The 22,036-nt window shown below is 39.0% G+C and overlaps 1 protein-coding gene across 3 annotated transcripts in view; it reads left to right on the forward strand.

Moving 5' to 3' along the window:
* The first annotated feature begins 271 nt into the window (after nt 1–271).
* Nucleotides 272–22,036, forward strand: part of sfswap (splicing factor SWAP) — a 52,001-nt gene continuing 30,236 nt past the window's right edge. For 2 of the 3 annotated variants that reach the window (XM_051412485.1, XM_051412486.1), the window contains exons 1-10: nt 272–660; nt 2,307–2,470; nt 6,233–6,364; nt 9,706–9,782; nt 11,992–12,217; nt 12,453–12,553; nt 13,286–13,436; nt 16,190–16,451; nt 16,651–16,803; nt 16,983–17,076. In XM_051412485.1, the coding sequence (XP_051268445.1) occupies nt 461–660; nt 2,307–2,470; nt 6,233–6,364; nt 9,706–9,782; nt 11,992–12,217; nt 12,453–12,553; nt 13,286–13,436; nt 16,190–16,451; nt 16,651–16,803; nt 16,983–17,076 (1,560 nt within the window). In that variant the 5' untranslated portion in view covers nt 272–460. Of the gene's footprint in view, nt 1,872–2,306; nt 2,471–6,232; nt 6,365–9,705; nt 9,783–11,991; nt 12,218–12,452; nt 12,554–13,285; nt 13,437–16,189; nt 16,452–16,650; nt 16,804–16,982; nt 17,077–22,036 lie in introns of all 3 variants that reach the window. The other variant, XM_051412487.1, reaches the window with a different exon arrangement.

The raw sequence follows: 22,036 nt of genomic DNA on the forward strand, positions 1-22,036 counted from the left end.
AAATGTAGCCTTAAATGTATTGTAATGTGGTTTGTTAGTTCAGTTCAGTTCCGCTGTTACAACACAGTGTAAAGTTCACCACCAGCACATTCAACAGACGTAAAAAAAAAAAAAAAAAAACTGTTGCAAAAAGACTCATTTACAGAATTTCTTCTTTTAACAATAACAAAAATATAAGGCTAGAAAAATTATACATATTTTAAGTATAAATATTTTACACGACGTTAAGTTTAATACGGCAGGAAAAGTGTCGTAAGTGACCGGACCGGATACACATGCATTTACTTGCTTTCCAACATGGCGACTGAGGGCACGTAGAATTTTGTTTTGGGCTATAGCACTACGGATTATTGTAACATTTGGACCACCTGCAAGCTATTTGGTTCTCAAAAAACCACCATTGTACCGTAATTAGTAGTCTGTCTTGCAAATTAAATAGTTTTTTAAGAGTAACTTGGAGATGTATCGTCGCGGAGCGCCAAAGAAAGACCACAACAACAAACCGGTGAAGAAGGATGTGAGTGACAGTGATAAATACGCCGACCTGCTGGTGTTCGGCTATGCCTGCAAACTGTTTCCAGACGACGAAAGGGCTCTTTACCACGAGCAAGGAAAACATCTTATTCCGTGGATGGGGGACAAGAGCATCATGATTGATAGGTCGGTTGAACAAACTTAGACCGAAACATTATGCTAACCATCTATCCTGTCCGTTAGCCTGTTTCAAAATTCAAGGGACCACTTGGAGTTTGTCTTGCAGAAGCTTGGAAATACCTGCTACTGGCGACGAATGTTTTATTTCTTGCCTGCTAACTTGTTTTTTGGATGTCCTGAACTGACAACAAATGGTATCTGACGTTTCTAGATTAACATGCGAAGATGCAACCCCGCTGTCAGTTTTTTTTGCTAACATTAGCCATGATGCTGAACTATCAGTATTCACTCAGTTGCCAATTGTTTAGGCACACCAGCTAAAAGTACCGCAGTTTAATACATCATTAATACAAATAGTCGAGGCAAATTGAATTGAAACTACTGTAAAAACGTTTAAACAAAAGATCAACATTATAATCTTTACTAAGGTATGATTTATTACAGTCTGCATTAGTTTGTGTACCTCCTAAACTGGCGATAGGGTGTATTTTAGACACAAAAAAAAGACATTTAAATTCCAAATTTAATCTTCTTTAAGACTTCTTAAGTTAGCTTTTAGGTGGGCTTTGCGTCTTGGCATGTTGGGAGAATTTTCTCTGGAAACTTTTTACTCCAGGCATACTTTATGATTGAATAAAATGGAGTATGACACAGAAGATGTATCATGCGTTCTGTCCTTCTCCAATTGAGTATTGCAGAAAATACCAATGTGTAGCTTGTACACAAAGCTGATGACCTGGGATTTTATTATGCTGTGCTGATATCCACAAGGCCAGAGCAAATTCTAACCAAGATTCAAGTTACTGCAGTTAAGGTGATTCAAAATATCACAATGACTTGGGGCTTGACAAAAGGTTTAAAGGTGCTGTCAGCCATTGTACAGAATGTTGCTGCATGTGATGGAGTAATGTGTAATTGCCACCTCCATGCAAAACACATAATTAATTATTCTAGCCTTTATAATAATGCATTGATGCTTTTGAATTACCTTGATCTGCAGTGGCCCAACTTGTGTTTCATTTGTACAGCCTTTGTATGTGTGTCTTTATCACGTAACCCAGTTTCTTCCCCAGCAAGTTAGGCTAAGGGGTCCTGCCAAACCCCGAATGCCAACCACAGCACCCCATTTCTTTGTCTTCATGAAGAAACTGCAACTGAGAGGTGGCGTAGAGGGACGAACCCTGGAAAATGTCGTCCATTTGGGTTCTTACGGATAGGTATTTATGTGCTCGGGTTTGTGTGAATGTAACTATCTTTGCAGATGTAGAAGTAATGATGAGTGTTACAGGGGGGGATTGAACCCTGTAAGGTAAGAGGCGAGTTGCTTTGTTTGTTTTTCTTCTGTTTGTTCTTTTGATGTAGGGTTGTTGGTTTGTAAGACTTGTCAAGGAAGGAAATAGCAGCAGAAAGCTTGCTAGATATCTTAAGAGCACTGTTGACAAGTAGGGCATTACTTTGTTGTCAGTATTTCGAGAAATATTCACAACTTGTAGTATTTTAGAAGTATACTCCCTCTTGACAGACTTACAGAGGTAGAGCATTTTGTTGTAGATTTTGGGTTGTAGGTCCCTCTCTCTTGGTAAGTAAGTCCATGTTGTGAATAAAAGTCTTTGTCGACTTCCTTCTCTCTAATCCTTTTTATCATCCAACAGATACGATGGGCGTGGTCACTTACATGACCTTTCAGAGTATGACAGCGGGTCATGGAATACATCCTACCAGCTGTCGGAAGAAGAGGACAGGATTGAGGCACTGTGCGATGAGGAGAGGTACCTGGCACTGCACACTGACCTGCTGGAAGAGGAAGCCAGACAAGGTGGGCAGGACAATCAGAACAGAACATTTAAAGTGGGATAAAAACACACATAGTGGGTTATGCTGGATGATAATGAAGTAAATGTCTGCTTTTATTTCTTGCATGAGTCATGGTCTTTCACAGTCAATGGAAGAGCTAGCTAGCAGACAGTATATTGTCCTATCTGATTTTTTTTTTATTTTTGGGCCCATTAATTATTAGTTATTACCATCTGTCACCCCATCATCTTGTGGCGGATGGGGTAATGAGCCACAGCTGACCAACCGTAAACACTGCATGTATTTTAAATAAGGTCCCACATACATGCTATGGCTATGTAACTTTTAAGTGCATATTTCTCAACTGCTGTTGGAACATAACCTACAAGAATGGTCCTCAAGGCTTCTTAAATAGCTTAAAAACATATCTCTGTGTTGTTTCAGTGACATATGAAAGTAATCTCTGGTGTGTGGTGCTACTTCCCTACTGGCATAATGTTACGACACTTACAAATGGTTTGAAACTTGTGTTTTACCGACGGATATTAATTCCCATCGACAGAAGTTCTAACCCTTCTATTTTACTGGCAGATACGAGCCTTGCAGGCAGCTGTCACTTGGGCTTAATATGTTTGTCGTAGTCAAGGTTGCAGGACAAGCTATAACTAAACACAAATACTAATGTGCCACAGAAGCATGGCCGCTGTCAAATCAAAATGCTCTTGACACTTTGCAGTGTTTATTACTGATGTCTCATTACACTAACTACTTGAGTGCCTCAAGTCGTCGTTTCAGCCCTCATCAGTGTTGCCTTGCTGTTTTAGAGTTAAAACGTTCAATGTCTTCTAAGGCAGTCAGTGTTTGAATTAGTGTCCAATTTCTTAGTGTCAAATTTTTATATCAGGCCTGTGTCCTCTTTTAACACTTCTCCCACAGCTTAGGCTAATTTGACAAGTCTGTCTGTACAAAGAGAAAAACGTCAACCCTTGCCAGAGCTATATACTTTAATTTAGGCTTCTTAACAAAATCTTGATTTTCTAGGACGAATCTTCACCAGAGTAGGCACAGCTTTCCGTCTCATTAAAAAGGACCGGCTTTGACTCTGAGTTCAAGAGCGGCCATTTCTATGGAAATCACTTTCGACTGTAGGATTCTTGCATCTCAGTCCTTTTACATTATAATGAAACAGGCTGTTTTGATGACAAAGCACCCTTCTGAAAGACAGACTTAATGACTGTAATTGAATTAATAAGCCACAGTTTTAAGTGAAATATGGTGTCTTATGCCCAAACTGACAGGACAGAATGAGTCAGCTAATGATTTGTGTCACACACACACTTATACACTCACTGCAGAAGGTTCATCCCCCAGGCTGGTTTGCCCTTGAATTTGGAGGCTTGACCCCATTCACTCAGGCTATTACCCATCTGTCCACTGAAGGGACAGCAGGAAAGCATTAAAAATATTGATAGTTTTAGTGGGAATTTCGCCCTTGCTTCTTTAATAAAGATATAGTTTGCCATGAATTTCAATAGAAAGGGGTTGGTGTCTGTGGCCAAGTAACCATGTATATAACCAGTACGTTTTTTCTGTTGATCAGTGTGCTTGTACAAGAACGTTAGAATATAATCTCTCACAGTCGTAATATTTATTGCAGCAATACCATTATTATCCCTAGTATAAAATAACTATCATCACTTATTATTCAAGAGTATTATTGTAAATCTAACCATATAAATGCCAATAACATGAGTTTTGGACACAATGGCAAAATGGTTTACTTTCGAAAATATAAACACATTTTTTCCCACAGAGACCCTGTTCAAGTATTCAGGGTTCATTAAAATTATTTATGTGTTTAATATTGTCCCAACACAAGAAACCGCTCAAGACTTTTGCTAGAAAATGTTTGTATATAAAACTCTTGTTGTTTAGTCCGGTTAAATCAGACTCTGGTCCGCTTCCCCCCTTTCTAACATTCGTTTGGACAGGAACACAGCAGACTTACTGCAGACTGAAACAAGTGCACCAAGACCTTTAGAGGAAGTGGTCTTGTTGCAGAAACAATATTATGGACCAGTTCGTAGATTTTGTGATCCGACCTTGATGTGACCCAACTGCAAGTATGAGCAATATGTCCTACCCTGCTTTTGATTGGCTTACCCTGATATTCTTACCCTACCCAATCTCATTCCTCATGCCCAAACCTAACCAACCAACCACACCAGTAAAGGCAATGAGAACAAGTCAATTAGAAGGATAGTAGGGCGGGTCATGACTTCGCCACCCTGTAAAAAAAAATGTTTGGATGAGTGAAATCAGTAGTTGCTAGCAGCCTGTCCGAATGAATTGAGGTCTGACCAGCACTATTACTGTTGCTTTCTTGATATTTGAGCAGATAGGACCTCCTTCAGGACCTTTTTCCTGTGTTTACCTTGTTGTTCCTGCTTCAGATACACCTAATCAATGAGCAGAGGAAACGTTCTCAAGTGGCTTTTAGCAATACTTTTTGGTTTGTTGGTTTAACTCACACAAAAAAAAAAAAAAACAAAGGGGAAAATACAAGTTTACCAACTCATCCACTGATTCGGACCAGAGAAACCTAACTATAGGATTGAAAATGCCCTAAAAAGCACTTGGTACCGACTTGCAATGCTACCTAACTTAGTTTACTAGTTAGTTTGTGGGTTTTTTGCTCAGTATATTCAAGACTTAAAGCAAAGTGATAACAAGGAGAGGATTCCTTAAAAATTAGCTATGTAACATATAACATAAACACAGTGTGCATGATGTATTGTGGCACTATCATCATCCTAAATGTAGCCATTTTCATGCTATATATGGAAACCTTTGTGAAGGCTCCCCAAGTGCTTTCCTTGTAGGCTGTTCCTGAGGTCTGTTCTCCCCTTTCAAAAGTTAAGATTTGTCTATATAAATTCTTAAATTGAACAATACATATATGTTTCTATCAAAAGCAATCAAGTTGTGTGTTGTAGCCCAATACCCTGTCCATGGTGGAGAAACCAAGTTCACCGTTCAGACCAGTGTTGTGCAAGGTCACACTTTCAAGAGGGAGCTTAAAGTTCAGTTCACACAGATTAAAATGAACTAGTCCACGTTGATTTTCTTTTTTTTAAATGAGCTGCTTTACAAAATGCTGTGAGTTTGACTTTGGTGGAGAAACTCCGGCTGTTGGCTCGTTGTGTTTTTGCCTTTTGTGAATTATTTCTTGCGATCATCATTCACTTAATGAGCCGCTGGCTTTCCACCGCTTTGTTTCCCTCTCTCTTCAGCTGTGTGCTGATGTAATAGCTCAACTGGAAAATTACATAATTTCCGCCTTGTATTCCTTGCTTGGCTCTGACATTTTGGCGAGAAACGTTTGTATTCGGTTGTCCTGTTACAGATTTTTCTCTTATTAGGCGGCGCCATGGTCATGTTAGCTCACCTGCATCCCGTACACTCGTGCTCCTCAGTAATTTAAAGGGACTCTGATAGCAGTGGCACTCGCATCCAAGTAGACAACAACACAGAGCTTGACGCACGTTTCAGAACAGCACTGCACTGATTTCTGAAATAATGGATACTATATATATATTATTTATTATTATTATTTATTTATTTTTTGGCCTCACAGGGATTCCTGTACTGTACTAATACAGACACTGTTATTATTATTATTGACACAATAGTCTTAATAGGTGGTGTGTGGTTATCCAGGGCTACATCATCAGTTTGTTCAATCTGATTTAAGTTTAATGATGTGTTTTCTTGTTTTCCACAGAGGAGGAGTACAAACGACTGAGTGAGGCTCTGGCTGATGAAGGTTCCTACAATGCAGTGGCCTTCAAATACAGTGCTGACTACTATGATCCCTCTCAGCCCACTGAGGAGGAGGATGCTAACAAGGAAACCGGTGAGAAGTCACATCATTTGCATACTTGCCTCATGAGTCCTGTAACTCTGATACATGTTATCGGTCACCCATTTGGATATATTTACAAATACACTCAGGCCTGATATTCTAATGTGTTTCATATAATCTGTCAAACACCCTTTTGGACATCAGGGGCCTTATTTATAAAGGCTGCTATGCATAAAATAGTTGCTGAAATGTGCATATTGCCCCGCAAAAGTTGAGATTTATAGAGGAATTATGTGCGGTATAGTATAGTTACTGTTGGTATTATTAACTCCACTTATTTAAATGCAGTGAGAATTTGCCTGTAATGTGTATTACAGAAGTCAGCCTTGCTGGTTTCATTCACTTAGGGTTCCTGCGCCACAGCAAAGTGTGATGACGCAAACAAAAAACGCGGCCAGCACACGCTTGTCTGGATAAGCACCAACATGTCTGCGGTGTGGACGTATTTCAATATATCTGAGAAAGACCCATGGATAGCGATTTGCAAACCGTGTATAATAATAATGCTGAATTTTCAAGAAGGGGTGCATCTGCAAAGAGTTTCTCCACGTCGGGTTTAATTTATCACCTGAAATCCAAACATCCTGATTGCCATTCTCAATATGAGAAGAATGTGGCACAGAAAAGGAAAATCAATCCGAGCGCACCCACTCCGTCTGTGGCGGACGTTTTTGAAAAGGCAAGAAAGTTTTCCAGTGATGGTGCCAGGGGCAAAGGGCATTACACAAAAAATTATGGAATTCATTGCCTTAGATGATCAGCCATTCTCTGTCGTAGAGGATGTGGGATTTCGTAGGCTGATTATTATTCTCATTATTCATTCATTCATTCATTCATTCATTCATCATTATTATTTATTTAATGTACACATGAGTGGGGTCAAGTTAAACATTTTATTTTGAATTTTATTTTATTTTATATTGTGCATTGTTGTGATGTCAGTGCTAAATAAATCTTTTCATACTTTTGTAATTGATTTATTCTTTGAATTGCAATGCCTTGATTTTAGTGAGGTTAGTACACAGTCATAGCCATAAATGTAATGGTACTGATAACTGGCATAATAATTTCTTTCGGTGTTTCGGTTTTCGGCCTTGGTTGCCTTATTTTCGGTTTTCGGCCAAGAATTTTCATTTCGGTGCAACCCTACTTACAATAATACTAAACATTGGCTGTTCCGTCTTTCCCTCACTGATAGTCTAACTAAGTTTCCTTAAACAGGTCGGTATATTCATGATCTATTTAGCATTGACCATTTATGGATCATTGTGGGAAGACACTAGGAGAAGTAAACGCACACACAATTCAGGTGGTTATAAAGAGGAATCACGTTATTGCATGTAAATGTACTGCTTGAAAATCTGAGATCTTTGATACACCTCTTGTGACCTTGACATGCTCAGGATGGGATCTATGCCATTTCAAAGTTTTTCGCTCCTTGACTTTTGTTTTTTGGCTGCTGTGAAGAACACAGCAGCTCTGCCTAATCCATTTCTTCTTTATTTTAACTGCTCTAATCCATGTAACCATCTGCAGACACACAACCTCCACGGAGTTGCTGAAGTTGAATTTCTGCCTGCAGAGCACACAATGAACAGGGCAAACATATTTGAAATGTTATATTTAATTCAATATTAAACAATTATATCATAATATTTCAAAAGTTTATTATAATTATTTGTAACAACCATGTATCTGAGGCAATACAGCTATAGCATAAAAGAAGACTGAGTGGAAGGAAGTCTAACATTTATACTGACCAGCGACAACTTTGGTTGTCATCCATCCATCCACACACACACACACACACACACACACTTGCAGCTTTAAATATTTGATGTAGAGATTGCTGGAAGCACTTTGTCCCAACCGGTGGCATGACAGTTAAGCAGAATAGATGCCTCTCTCTGGGGAGGTTGCAGAGTTGTATAAATACATCTACCAGAGCTCCAGAAGAATTTGTCTTTTGGGAATAAGTCAACCAGGATCATGTCACACTATCCATTAACATTTTGAGCTGATTTCAACTGGAATCTCTGCTACAATTTTAGGTTTTTGTGATTATGATTTTCCCTTCTCGCTTTTAAGGTCTTTGATATTATCACAAATGCAAAATCATTAAAAAGTCTTCCACCAGAATCTAAATTTCAAGCCTCAAAGAGAGAGTATTTGGGCTATCAGATACAGAGACACATAATCACAATATTAATCAAGTAATTGTCACTGTATTTGCTGAATGAAAGCCAAATAAGCCATAGGGTTAATTGCAGTATAATTTATTATCTGTTGTCTGCGACAGAACTAGGTCTTATTGTTAACCTACCTGTAAAACCCATTGTTACCCAGTCATTTTAACAATGCAGCCGTTGATTTCATATCCTGTCAAAATAAGGAAGCTGATTTGAATGTGCACTATATCTATTAGCTGAATTTATTTAAATTTACCCATTTCACCTTCACTGAAATACCTGTATTCCACATATTTCTAACAATTAGGGACTATTGGCTGTCCTATTCAGCTGTGTAAGCAGACTGCCTTCTTGTCTCCCTGTATGGAGCTGCTGAGTCAATGTGTGGCAGTATTTTTGTAGATAAACAGTTTGCTACTTTATCACAGGATAAATGGGGATGCTGCATTGCCATTTTGAAGTGTGATAACCATTGAGTTTCATATACTATACCACTTTAGAATTAGCAGCATGATCCAAATATAAGCTAGTAAACCATGATAATAATCCTGTTATATCATAAAAATAACTGAAGTAATGATTACTTTCAAAATTAGGGCACTGTTTGGAAGGCCATTACATGATCACTGAATTAGAGTTGAGCCCTCACATAAGATGGATTGACACTGCGTACCTTTCAGGTCCTGCCAAAAGCTGATTTAAAAACTGTACCCATGGGACACCTTATACGACAAACCAAGTACCAAGTAAAATATGTAGGATTGGTGGGAAGGCTGTTTGTTTTCCCCATAGATCGCTTAAATTAAGAGGCATGCCTCCTTCGTTACCGTGAAAACTCCCAACAGTACAACATTAAAAGTGTTAATCTAGTTTCAACCTGGCATTACATTTCTTATCAAGTGTAGATGAAGGTAAAGGAAAGAGGATGAAGAGTGTTGTTTTTTTACTGTGATATATTTATATAGTGGATGGAATGGTGCAAGTGGTTCACTCACTTTAAAAATGTTTTAGGAAGTCAAAATTTATCTTGAGTTATTGCTCAACTCAGTATATATCCAGCGGGATATATTTTCTTTTTCGTTACAAATGACTAACAAGACTTAGTCTCATCCTTTTTGTGCTAATATCTCTTCACATGCATAGAAGAGGCAGAACCCGAGGAGAGTGAGGAACCATTCGTTGCTCCCCCAGGGCTCGCTATCCCTCCTGATGTGGAACTGGTGAGTATTAAATATCCAGCTGCTATACTGATCTTGATATACCCTATTGTGCTTTTATACATACTATATATAAACACAACACAAACATGCAAATGCACCGTGGGGTTTGCAGAATAACTTATTAGACTAAGAGCTAATTGGTTTAGTTGTTGTCAACAACGTGAGCTTTTATTGCAAGTCTTCATTTTCCATTTCATTTTGAATTTTCTAGACTGATTTAACAGAATAAATGTGTGATTGATTGCTGCTTTTATTGCTCAGAGAGGCTGAATAGATTCAGTAGCTCATATTAGAGATAGTTCTCATAGACTGCATACAATCTATGATAGATTGAGTCTACAATATGAACATTACCTAGCCTACTTGTATAATTCTTCTTCTAAAAAAGTATTGTGAAGTATAGATGAGAAATCCTGACAGTCAAAATATCAGCTCAGTAGTGCTTTTTCCTCTTCCTGTGTATTTCAACTATTGATTCATGTTTTCTTTAGTTTGAATTTAGTCTTTAGAAATGACAAAAAAACTTGTCCATTGTAGTTTCCCATAACCCAATGTGACGTCCTCAAATTCACCAACAGTCCAATACCCAAAGACCTTTGGTTACTATAATAGAAGACAAAGAAAACCACCAACTATTCACATTTCAGAAGCTGGAAGCTGGTAGATATTTCTACTTAAAAGTTTTATGTCGTAACAGTGTATTCATCTTTATGATGCTAGCACATTTTTGTTGTATATAAAAATATATACATATAGGTAATGCTTCACATTGACTTAACATCCAATAATAACAGAGTAAGAGGTTGCTTTGTTCTATCTGGCAGTTTTGTATCAGACAACCTTCCCTCAGGACCAGGCCAGTCCGCAACCTCAACCCGCAGCAGTCCCCTTCAGCTGCCACTTTCTTATGCATGAGACTAAAGACAAGCTTTAATGTTGGCATGGACTGTGCATATTTTCAGTATATATCGTGTTGGGTATAAAACTGTCAAACCACCCCCGTGAACACATACAGAGCACAACATAGCTGCAGTACATGATATGCATATAATATTAGTATCTACTCCCTAGATTTGGAAGGAATATCCTTCTCTCTGAATACATTTCAGTGTATCATTACTTTTAAAGGCTTTTGTTATTGGAGTGTTAATTTCCTTTGATAGTCATAGCAGAGATGACAGGCAGCATGGGGAGAAAGCAGGGAATGACGTGCGTCACAGGTCTATGTCCTGAATCTAACCTGGACGTTGTGATGCATCTCAGACCGCTAACTTATCTGGAGCCAAATATTAATAGTTTCAATGTAGTTTACAGTGCAGTTTATTGTTGCTGTGTTTTTTTTATAAACTAAGATTTTTTTAAATTAATGCACCCCAGCTGTTGGGACCAAGATGACATGAGATATAAATTGTAAACTGTACATTTTGCTTTCAGGGCTGGCATGCCTTATGACTGTTACACGTTAGTTATGTTTTGCTTTGGCGTAGAAACACTGTACACTGTAAAGATGTGGCTGAAGATGCTTTCCTTGTATATATCATGTCAACATAAAATAAGTATTACACTTCCCCTTTTTACCTAATGGATAAGTTCTTAAATTGAAGTGTGAAAGGCCCTTGTATGTCAGGAAGTCCTTGGCAGCTTGGAACACAATAATGGTATGTTAGTGTTGGACACTGGCATCTTTTTGGCCAGTGTCTTGAAAGGTAGTATTTATTATGACTTTCATCTCGATGAGATATGTGTGTTCTTTTGGAGATTGCTGCACTTCCCTGTACTCTCTAGGTAATGACAATGATTAATCATTGAAAGCACACAAGGGGAACAATAATGAATGAATAATGGACCATTTCTTGTTCCACTGATTTCCACCTCATGTGTATTTAAGAATTAATGTCATCACAATGAACATAAGAGTGCCCAGCATAAGAATGCTTTAGAGACAAAATGGCTTGTGTCCTTGGTATGAGGGAGCCTTTCGTAAACTGTGCATTGCATCTTAATTGTGCAGCATGTGGAGCAGTCAGGTTTGCTCATTCTGATATGTGGTAATGATTATTTTACACTATTGTGGCCTGAGCAGAGTGTTTCTATAAGAAATGTTTCCTGTTTTTGCACATTCAGTTTGGCCAAGAAATTGATAATGGAATTAATGTATTAAATATGTTCAGTTTTAAACCTACATGTTCATTATTTGACTTTTTTGCAGCCTGCAACCATCAAGACCCATAACATCATCGAGAGGACAGCCAACTTTGTCTGTCAGCAGGGGGCTCAGTTTGAGATAGTCCTAAAAGCTAAGCAGTCTGGCAACTCCCAGTTTGACTTTCTTCGTTTTGACCATTACTTGAATCCTTATTACAAACACATCCTGCGGGCCATGAAGGAAGGTCGATACAACCTTGTTTCCGCCAGCAAGAAAGAGCAGTCGCAAGGTGAGTTACAGGAAGCTGTCACGAATCCATAGGTTATGTCCTTACACAGAGATGAGATTTGCACTGTGCTGTAATCAATGCAGGAATATTAGATCTGTAATACATGCAATGAAACACAGTGCAGTAAGACACATTAACATTCTGCATTGATTATAATGTTAAACATTTATTCATACATATATTCAGTACTTTTTTTGCTCTTTTTTTTTGTTTATTTTTTACTTTCTTGCTGTAGACTCTCACTCGGATGATTCAGATGAGGATGGGGACGGGAGTTACCTTCATCCCAGCCTGTTTGCCCCTAAAAAATGCTCTCGCCTGGAGGAACTTGTGAAGGTAATGTAAATAGAATGTAGGCCACCCAGTGCAGCACAAAACATTGTATCTTCCTGGTTTTTGTATGACTTATGTAGCTTATAAAGCAGGAGAATTATGTTCATTGGACAGTGACCTTTAGGCTGCTCATCTAAAGGAGTCAAACTGGTAATGGCACTATTACACCCTCTTTACTTTTGCAGTATGCTGCAATTCTAACTGCGATGTGAATTACATTTAGCACTTGTTAGAACTGCCCATGTCTGTTATTGCATTCTCTAATAACTATATTCTGTTTCCTTGTGTTCATGCTGTTACAGTTTTCTCTTGATGCTCTTCATAGGCCTTGTAGGACAGCCATTAGTCTTTGACAGGGCAGCAAGAATGGAAGCATGTCTTTTTTTATAGAAACATAATGAACTCCTTTTAGTAACAAGCCGTCTAACAGTCGCCTCTATCAAGAGGGATTTCCTTTTCAAATCAGCTACTCAAATTTTCTACTAATGATTCATGTTTTATATTTTATGGGGTTAGATCTTAAATTCTGTATATTTCTTATACTGGACCAAGGAAGATCACTGCATAAGATTACTTCCAGAGTAATGCTTAAATATTGCACAGCATTTCATGGTTTTCTGACTTCAGAGAGCTTTGAGTATTTGGTGGCTGTATTATATTATTACTGTAAAATGGTTCTGTCTCTTATAATTGCATATGTGGTATGATCTCAATGCTGGCCTTATTTTTCTGTAGCCTCTGAAAGTAATGGACCCAGACCATCCTCTGGCAGCACTTGTACGAAAAGCCAAACAGGAAAGAAATGGCACTGCAGCAATGGCAACTAAACCAGAGGAAGTGCCAGACCCAGCTGCATCCAGCACACCAGCACAGTACACTACTGACCGTGAGTATAGATATAAAGACTTACAGTGTTCATCACACTTTGGGTCTACTTTATTTTATCTTTCCTTTGTGGAATTTTTTTTTAAATCGAATGCCTCCCTGCTCTACTGCGCAGTTATTATAACTGCATTTTTTTGTTGATTACTGTTGACCACAGAAAAGTGGCATTTGCCTCCTTTTGGACTATTTTCTGCTTACAGTGTTCTGCCACTGCTGGTTGTTCAATACAGCTTCCCACTCTTAAACTCTGACCATAGCCTATAATTGATGTGAAGGCCTTTTTAATGCCTTTTCAGGAAGGTAATATTGAGCTTAAAGGTGTTCTGGGGCAGATCAGAACCTCCTGTACTGACCTAAACCTGCTCTCAGGTCCACACTTTCTTGTTCACTTGGGTTCTGGGTCAGGCCAGATTTAAATAGATGTGGGTCTTTAGTGTGTGCAACGTTTTTTTTTGACCTGACAGAACCTGAAAAAGTCATGGCTAAAATGATGAGCACAGGACGCATCTCTGGCATGTATCAGTAACACGCAATGTACAATATATATATATAACACACAATTCAAAAGTGTAGGAGCAAATGTGCCTAATTAAGTCAAATGTAATGCCACCAAACAAACAAACAAACAAACAAACACATTTTTTAGAATAAATGAAATGAAGCAAGTGCAATTACATTAATTCAAAAGTGCCTGTTTTATTACCAGCTGAAATCAAATTAATTACAGATATAAAATGGCTATTATTATTGTTGTCGTTGTATTGTTTTCATGTATGAGTTCATCCTTCCCTGAAATAGTTGCTTTAATAAACCCACGGTCATTGGCTCCTGCTGACCTGTGAGTGTTTACTTGTCCATTGCTGCAGTGAATTCATCCCTCACAGTTGTGGAGTGTGTCCTTTGACCTGATCTTTGCAGTCAAAATGGGGCTGTTGATGTTAGTATATTGTTGTGGATGACGTAGTGCTATTGATATGAACTTCTCAAACTTATGATGTCAATACAGCGCATGGAAAATAAGTTGCTTTATTACCTCTTTTGTACTGGATTGCCTCCCTTAGTGTATGTAATGAGTATGATAAAGACCTAACAATAAGAGCAGCTCCCTCTCACCATGTCTGACCAACTATTCAACTAAATTTCGTTTTTGTCCTTCCACTTAAATCTTAAGTCTTTATTTTAGCTGTAACACATTTAAGTAGGGTTGGGTAAAAAATTTCCAACTGACAATTGTTAATTTCGCACAAACATGTGTGCTGCGGCGGCCCCGACCCCCCAATCACTGACCTGGTAGTTGCAGCTGAGAGAGATAAGCGTCATAAGCGTTCTCATAGCTTTAATAAACAAAATAAACTCACAAAATGTCAGGAAGGGCAAAGAAAATATATAAAACCTATTTTCCTCATTAAACAGAAAAATACAACGGTACACCTTCTGAATTCAAGTTTCTCTCTTTTACAGAACTAAGACCTGCTTAATTGCCTTTTTAAGCAATTTAAAAAAAATACAGAAACTAAATAAAACTCACCAGAATGGTCTTATTAGTCTTTCCACTGTTCCAACAACCAGCAACTCTGCAGTCTAACCATCTAACTGAGTTAGATGTGAAAATATTATGGCGCTACACGCTGTGGCTTCCTCTCTGGCTGCCCGACCACCCTCTCGCTTCTCTCCCGCTTTACAGTGGCCTGTCTCGGACTGAAATCACTGTGTCCTCATCTTCCCCGAGTCTTGGTAGGCGCCTCTGTGAATCACCTCGTTACTGTATTCAAAAAAACTGTTAAACTAGACGGAATAAACCCTTAATTCACCCCAGTTAGATATGAACTCTTTCTATGGCTTACTGTGCTGCTGAGTTGCGGTTCTCGTTTTTCGGAGGCAGACCGTTAAATAATCAAAATAAAATGACAAAAATTGTCCCAAAAAAACCCAAGCACCGTAAGCCGATATATTCGTTCAGTTGCCCAACACTAATGTCAGGTTTGTAAATGAAAGCCCCTGCTTTGGTTTTCCATTTTCCTGACTAGAGAAAATTGGATGTGTCATTAAAGTCAACCAGCTCAGTGACTAATGTGTTAATATCACACTGTCTCCACTTTCACACTGACCAATTATTTTTGTGCCTCTCCCTGTATTGCCCCACTCTTCTTCTCCTTTCTCTTTTCCATAGAGGGTCTTTGTATTACAAACCCACTGATTCAAGAAATGACACTTCTGCACATTGGTCATGTGTTGATTTATATTCTCTTCCCCTTGTTGATTCAAATTAATCACTGAATAACAATCACATTAAACATAACATAAAAACATAGTTAGGCGGTGAACAGGACAGCCCAGTACGTAAAACAACCACAACAAAAAGCAAGCTTCAGTGACAGAAGACCCTTCATAGCCATATAATGAATATCTCTAAACCACTTAACTGAACTTCTGACGTCTGACAGCAACAACCACACTGATGTGGCAAATTCGAATGCAGCTGCTTACACTTTGCCTGCACTCGCGTCATAAAGCATGAAAGCACGCAAGCTATGGCCTTTAAGGTCACTATAGAATCAGCAACTGTGACAGTCTTAACAAAAACTGAATTTTATGATCCTCTCAAAGTTGTTATTTATAGCGTGGCTGTGGAATGGATTGCATTACACTGTGCACTTTGTGTCCACATGAAGTAACAGTAGATGTTTATCCGGCACAATTGAAGCATTTCTGGGGGGAATTTCGTGTAATCATTTCCTGCTCATGTCTTTACAGCAAATTCAGCTGCAATGTACTACGGGTACTACATGCTTCCTGATGGAACGTTCTGCTTGGCCCCACCTCCCCCGGGAATAGATGCCAGCTCCTACTATAACAATATGCCCTCAGCTGTCATGGCTCCCCCTACGTCTTCTGTGACTTTGCCTAATCTGGGAACTACACCCACGGCTCTTGAAACTACCGCCTTGGCACCACCAGCTACAGCCCCCTCTCAGGTCACCAGTTCTGCTGCTTCTGCTCTTGTACCAGAAACCAGGTAGGAAGTAATGGTCATCCCTGTGTAATAACATTTTCTCCTTGATAGCTTTAGTTGCATTTAACAGGTTATTGATTTTTTTTGTGTTTCTTGTATTTTGCTTTATCAAAAATTAAGTACTATGACAGCATACCTGTTTTATTAGCCGAAACACAACAAGCAAACATCAGCTTGACATCTTTCATTTCCCCCAAAACAGTGCAAAACCAGAAGCTCAAGTTCCCACACAAGCACCGCAAGCCATCATACCCCCACCACCTGACATCCAGCCAGTCATAGACAAGCTGGCCGAGTACGTTGCAAGGAATGGTGTTAAGTTTGAGGCCAGTGTACGTGCCAAGAATGATCCACGGTAAGTGTTCTTACCAGAAAGAAAGCTGTTGCCCCGGTCAGGTCTGGGTTTTAGGAACTCTTTATCAGTAACTTTCCATTCAGATACTTCAGAACCTCTTCATCATCCTTTGGCTCATCTTTTATGAGTGCTCACCTCTCATCTCATACAGTATGTGTTCTTCCCTCTATCTACTGTAGGTTTGACTTTCTGCAGTCTTGGCATCAGTACAACACCTATTACGAGTTTAAGAAGAATTACTTCATGCAGAGGGAAGGAAGGTTCTTGCCAGAGGTACTATACGCTTCATATATGTATCAGTGTGTGTGTTTCTGTGCGTCAGACAGACCCCCCTCCAGCTTTGTTAACCACTTTACATTCCTGTCCACATCTTGACACCTTTGGGCAAAATATGTATTTTTGACACACTCATTTTAGTGCCATGGCCACTTGGCCTTTGTGCCCTCACAAAACTGACAACACCAAAGTGATGAAATAATGAAACTCTAGACCTAAGTGTCAAAAATTTATGTTTTGCCCATCAAATTAAACAATGATTTGATATCCACTGAAATAATACATTTAAGGTTAACGAAGAAGAACGTAACACTTTTCAGGCCACTGGGTCAGCTAAGTCAACGCTATAGAGATCTGTATGAGAAATGCATAACATTATATGGTAAATTTCTTGTCTAGTCACAGATTTGTGGCATTGGCTCATCAGGATGAGTTTGTCTCCTGATTGGCAATTGCTAGATTTGTTTCAAACCATCATCATAAATAGCCAGGTTTTCCAGCGGTTCATACAGTGCTCGAGATCAAACCCACTACTGGTTATGTGTGCAGCTTTCACTTGATGTTGTCCAATATAAGAATTCAAAATCTCATCAAAAGACACTGGTATCTAAAAACCATATTAACAGGACAACAGTGAAATTAGCTGCGCCAGTGCAGGCAGGGTATCAAGGCCACTTTGGCTGTAGGGTATATCATTTTTGGCTAAACTGAGGGGGCATTGCAGGCATGGCCATCGCCCAATGGTGTTTGATACAAATCACCAGTAAAACTACCACATTGCTACAAAATTTTGTATGGGTACTTATGGCCCCCAGTTAATGAATTATAATGGTTATGATGACTGTACTGCTACATTGTTATCACAGCTGCTACAGAATCATAAGCCATAAAAACTCCTATATGAAGCCCTAAAGCCTCGCCAAGTGGCACATGAGTTTTACAGAGCAGATGAAGTACATTTTCAAAATGAAAGATCAGTGTTATAATGCTTGCATTAGTTAAGAAAAACAAAGCGGAAAAAGACTACTATCCACAGAACTAATATATGATAGAAGGAGCTAATGTAAGAAATATATATGAGAGAGCAAGAGGGACAAATAGCACATCATCCCACCAGGTGACCTTCACACCTAGGAGAAACACATTTGTCTCCTGTCATCAACCTGACTCTTCTCCACACCTGTATGTAATTCTGTTTAACAGCGTTTGCAGCCAAAGTTTAGACATGGGAAAAGATTGTCTAAGCATTTGCTGCACTTACAGTCAACCTTGAAATTAGCTGCTTTTTGTTGCTGATAAGCAGGGACCTGACATATTAGAGGCATCCTGATCCAAAATATGAAATGAAGGATGAGAGTGATGTGGGAACAAGAAAAGATACCAATTGGAGTTTTGTCAAAGGTGGATACAGCCCCCTTACAGGGCACCAGAGTAATACTTTCAAAAAGACCCACTATCTTGACCAGCCTCCTTTTCCACCTTCAATACTTTAACTCCAGATTCTACCAGTGAGAATTACAGTTCTTCCCAGTCTAGTCTCCCTTGTATCAGCAATTTTATACAATCAAGGTAGAATGCTAGTTTACTTGTCCAGCCTTGCTAGTGCTGCAAGACCTCCACTCCCCATCACTGTTGCATCAAACCTGAAATCCAATCATGGTGTAACAGGACTTTAATGAGGCATCCCACCCAATTAGCAGCAGTGCCAACAGACATGTAGCAATCTCACTGGCTCGCCTAGCTCCCAGTGGCACATGCCGTATATACTGTATGGTGTATTGGGTAACCAGTAACTGTTGCTAACAAATTCCCTGTGGGTTAGGAAAGAGGTTATTGTTTCTGGGGAAATGAAAGTCCCCTTGGCATTATAGTGCCCCAGAATCTCGCAGAAATCATGCTCAGTAAGCTGTAATTCCACACCTGTTTTTTGTCAGTTATTTTAGTTTATACTCTGGAGATAAAAAAAAACATTTGTTAATGCATATACTTAATGTAACGCAATGTTTACAACAGAGCCAAACATGGGAAGATTTTGCACAAGATGGCCAGCTGCTGGAACTATGTATCCCTCATGAAATACTTGAAGCAGGGCGAAAAAACAAATACAGGTTACAGCAGTAGAGTGCTTTCTACAAGTAATATAGTGAGTTCAGTTTAGTTGCCCCCAGGAATGGGCCCCTGTGTCACTATTCTGACTGAACCTTAGCTGTACCTTTAGAACCTAAATACACCGATCAGCCATAACATTATGACCACTGACTGGTGAACACTGATTATCTGGTTATCATTGCACCTGTCAGTGGCTGGGATATATTGCTGGCCCTTAAAAGATGAGGCATCAGTTTGACTTTGCCAACTCAAGTTGGAATTTTCCAAGATTTTGGTTCAAATTTCCCTCTTTGTGTTTTCTCAGACCATGGCAGTAACTGTAACTGTTTGAATGTACATATGGGCATGTGAATAGTGTTTTGAAACCGACTTAAAAAATGTCAACCTATCCTTTTAAAATTAACTCTACCAAAGGTGGCACTAATTTAGCTTATGAATGGACACAAGGACAAGAGATGCATTATATATTTTCTCTGTACTGATATTAAATCTTACTAACTGCATAAAATGAAAGCAATTATGAGCTCAACTCCCTCAGAGCACAACCTGTTTTCTTGCCAAGGTCCCTTTAGAATCTGATCTTGTGACACCATTGAAGATGAATGGACTTACGCATATTGTAGCAAAGTCACTAGGTATATGAGGTGTTTCAAGGTTTTAGAACTGCAGCTAGTTTCCCTAGAGTAATCAATCAGTAACATTCAAGGTCACCTTAATATAACTTACCCTGTTTTTTAGTTGGGTTATACAATTGCTGCTAATGCAGATAATAATGGACAACTCAAGTGTGGTTAATATGGATAAACAATAGCAGTTTAGCCCCCATCCTGTGTCACAGGTCAAATTTTAACAAGAATATGTCAGAATGTGTATCTCAGTGTGTTTTTCAGGTCTCGTTGCTGAGCTTTGGTGAGATTATATGTGATATGAATAGTCAAATAGCTAGGTGGGTAGATATATGCTTCTTACACATGTACATATATGTTCATGCATGTGCATACTTAAATATATTCAAGGTTTGCCGAGTCTGCTTTGTATCAGAGTGAGAAAGTGAGAAGTGAGTGAGAAAGTTTTGTAAGGAGCAATTTGTCTTCTGACGAATCAAATCAATTAGCTTGTCAGAGTGCAGAGGAGTGTGGCCCATTATGACACAGCGCAGGCTGCTCCAACAAGCAGCTGCTCAGCTTTTCTATCAAGAAACCTGTCTTGTGTTTGTGATTGGTGCTGTGGGTAATGGGATGCAGATATCGCTCCTCTCAGTCAGTGCCATTATTTATAGTTTCATAGTTAATGGAAAAATTGACAAAGGGCTAAAATCAGTCAAAGCAGACAGCAGCAGGATGTGGGGATGCTGTTGCTTTGTCTTAGTATCAATGACTTCTTTAAAATCTTCTGAATGTGGCACTTTTGGAGTGGTTGAATAAAACTGTACTGTAAAAAGGAGCATTTTAAAAATCATCCAAATCATTATTACACTTGTCTCCTTCCTGTTTGGAGAGCTCTGCTCATGAGCTGCACAGAAAGTGACAGATTCATGTTGTTATGCAGTGTTTAATGTGATACTTCACCCAAATCCTCAGGTTTAAGTGTCAAACAAATATTTCTAACAATTAAAATGATCCTTTCAATCAGCTCTGGCATCTAATAGAAAACTTAAGCACCACTTCACTTCTGGAAAAAGCATAAAAGACCAATTGTTTTGTTAACATTCAGCCACACCCATGTGGCTTTGACAGTGCGTCTGTAGCCAACATGTGAATGAAAGCCCAAAAAGGACTGTATTTTAGCCAATCTGAAATAAATAACTAATGAGAATATTGTAACAGGAGGTGAGTTGACACATTTACTAAAGGCATGATTCAAATGACAATTAAATTTGTCTGCTGTCAGATTAACCCTTATTGAGTCAATTTAACATAAGCACAATGCTCTATGTTTGGCTGGACATATTGCTATAATCTTCTTCTGCGTTGAATTGATAAAAAATGTATAAACCTAATGTAACAATGAGGACTTTTATTGTTGAATTTATGATTGAATTGAGCTGGGAGTGGGAGTAAAGTATTTTTGAACAAATCTGTGAATCGAAAGAAAGCAGAAATCCCATGCACAGCAGTATAAATCATTTGAGGAGGGGTCAAAAGTTGGCTATGGAGTGTTGGTTGGCAAAGCCGAAGACCTCCAACCAGCACAGGTTTTTCAGCCTTGATGTGAAACGCTGGTGCATTAATACCTTCTGATCTGCCACGTGCCTGAGTGTTGCTGCAAAGCATGTGAATCAAGGTAGCTAAGGATTCAAAAGGCTAAGCTAAAGGTGTATGTGAGCAAAATCTAATTCCAACTGAGGTCTTCCCAGAATGGTTTAGAGTGAGTTTTCTCCTGCTTCTTCTCCTGTGAGCTTTGATTTTTAGAGTTTTTTAGGAGTTATATTCTCTGGGGCCTCTGTAAAGTGCTTTCACTGTTGAAAGCACTGTTCAATTACAGCTGAATAGTAGGAAGCTGCCTTTGAAGCATTCTTCAAACATGGCAAAATGTACCTCATGAGTTTAGTTTTTTTTTTTTTTTCCTCTTGTGGCGTTGCCTTCATCGCCGCTTTTCCCTTTCATTCCATCTGCAGTTTACATTTGGGATAGTGGCTAAGAGCACTTGGTCCACAGGTATCACTACAGAGGGTTTCTTGTTATCTGGCCTGGGCAAACAAGCCAGCTATAAGGGCTTTGTGCAGGTACTTGTGATGTGAGGAGAGTGACAGACCATACAGTGGGATATTAGAGAGCCATTTAAAGGCGTGTAAAGCTATTTGAGCAACTAATTATACTGCCAGATAGGCAAATGAGGAAAGACATGA

Source organism: Dicentrarchus labrax, unplaced genomic scaffold (genome assembly GCF_905237075.1).
Source record: "Dicentrarchus labrax unplaced genomic scaffold, dlabrax2021, whole genome shotgun sequence".
In the NCBI taxonomy this organism is placed as follows: domain Eukaryota; kingdom Metazoa; phylum Chordata; class Actinopteri; family Moronidae; genus Dicentrarchus; species Dicentrarchus labrax.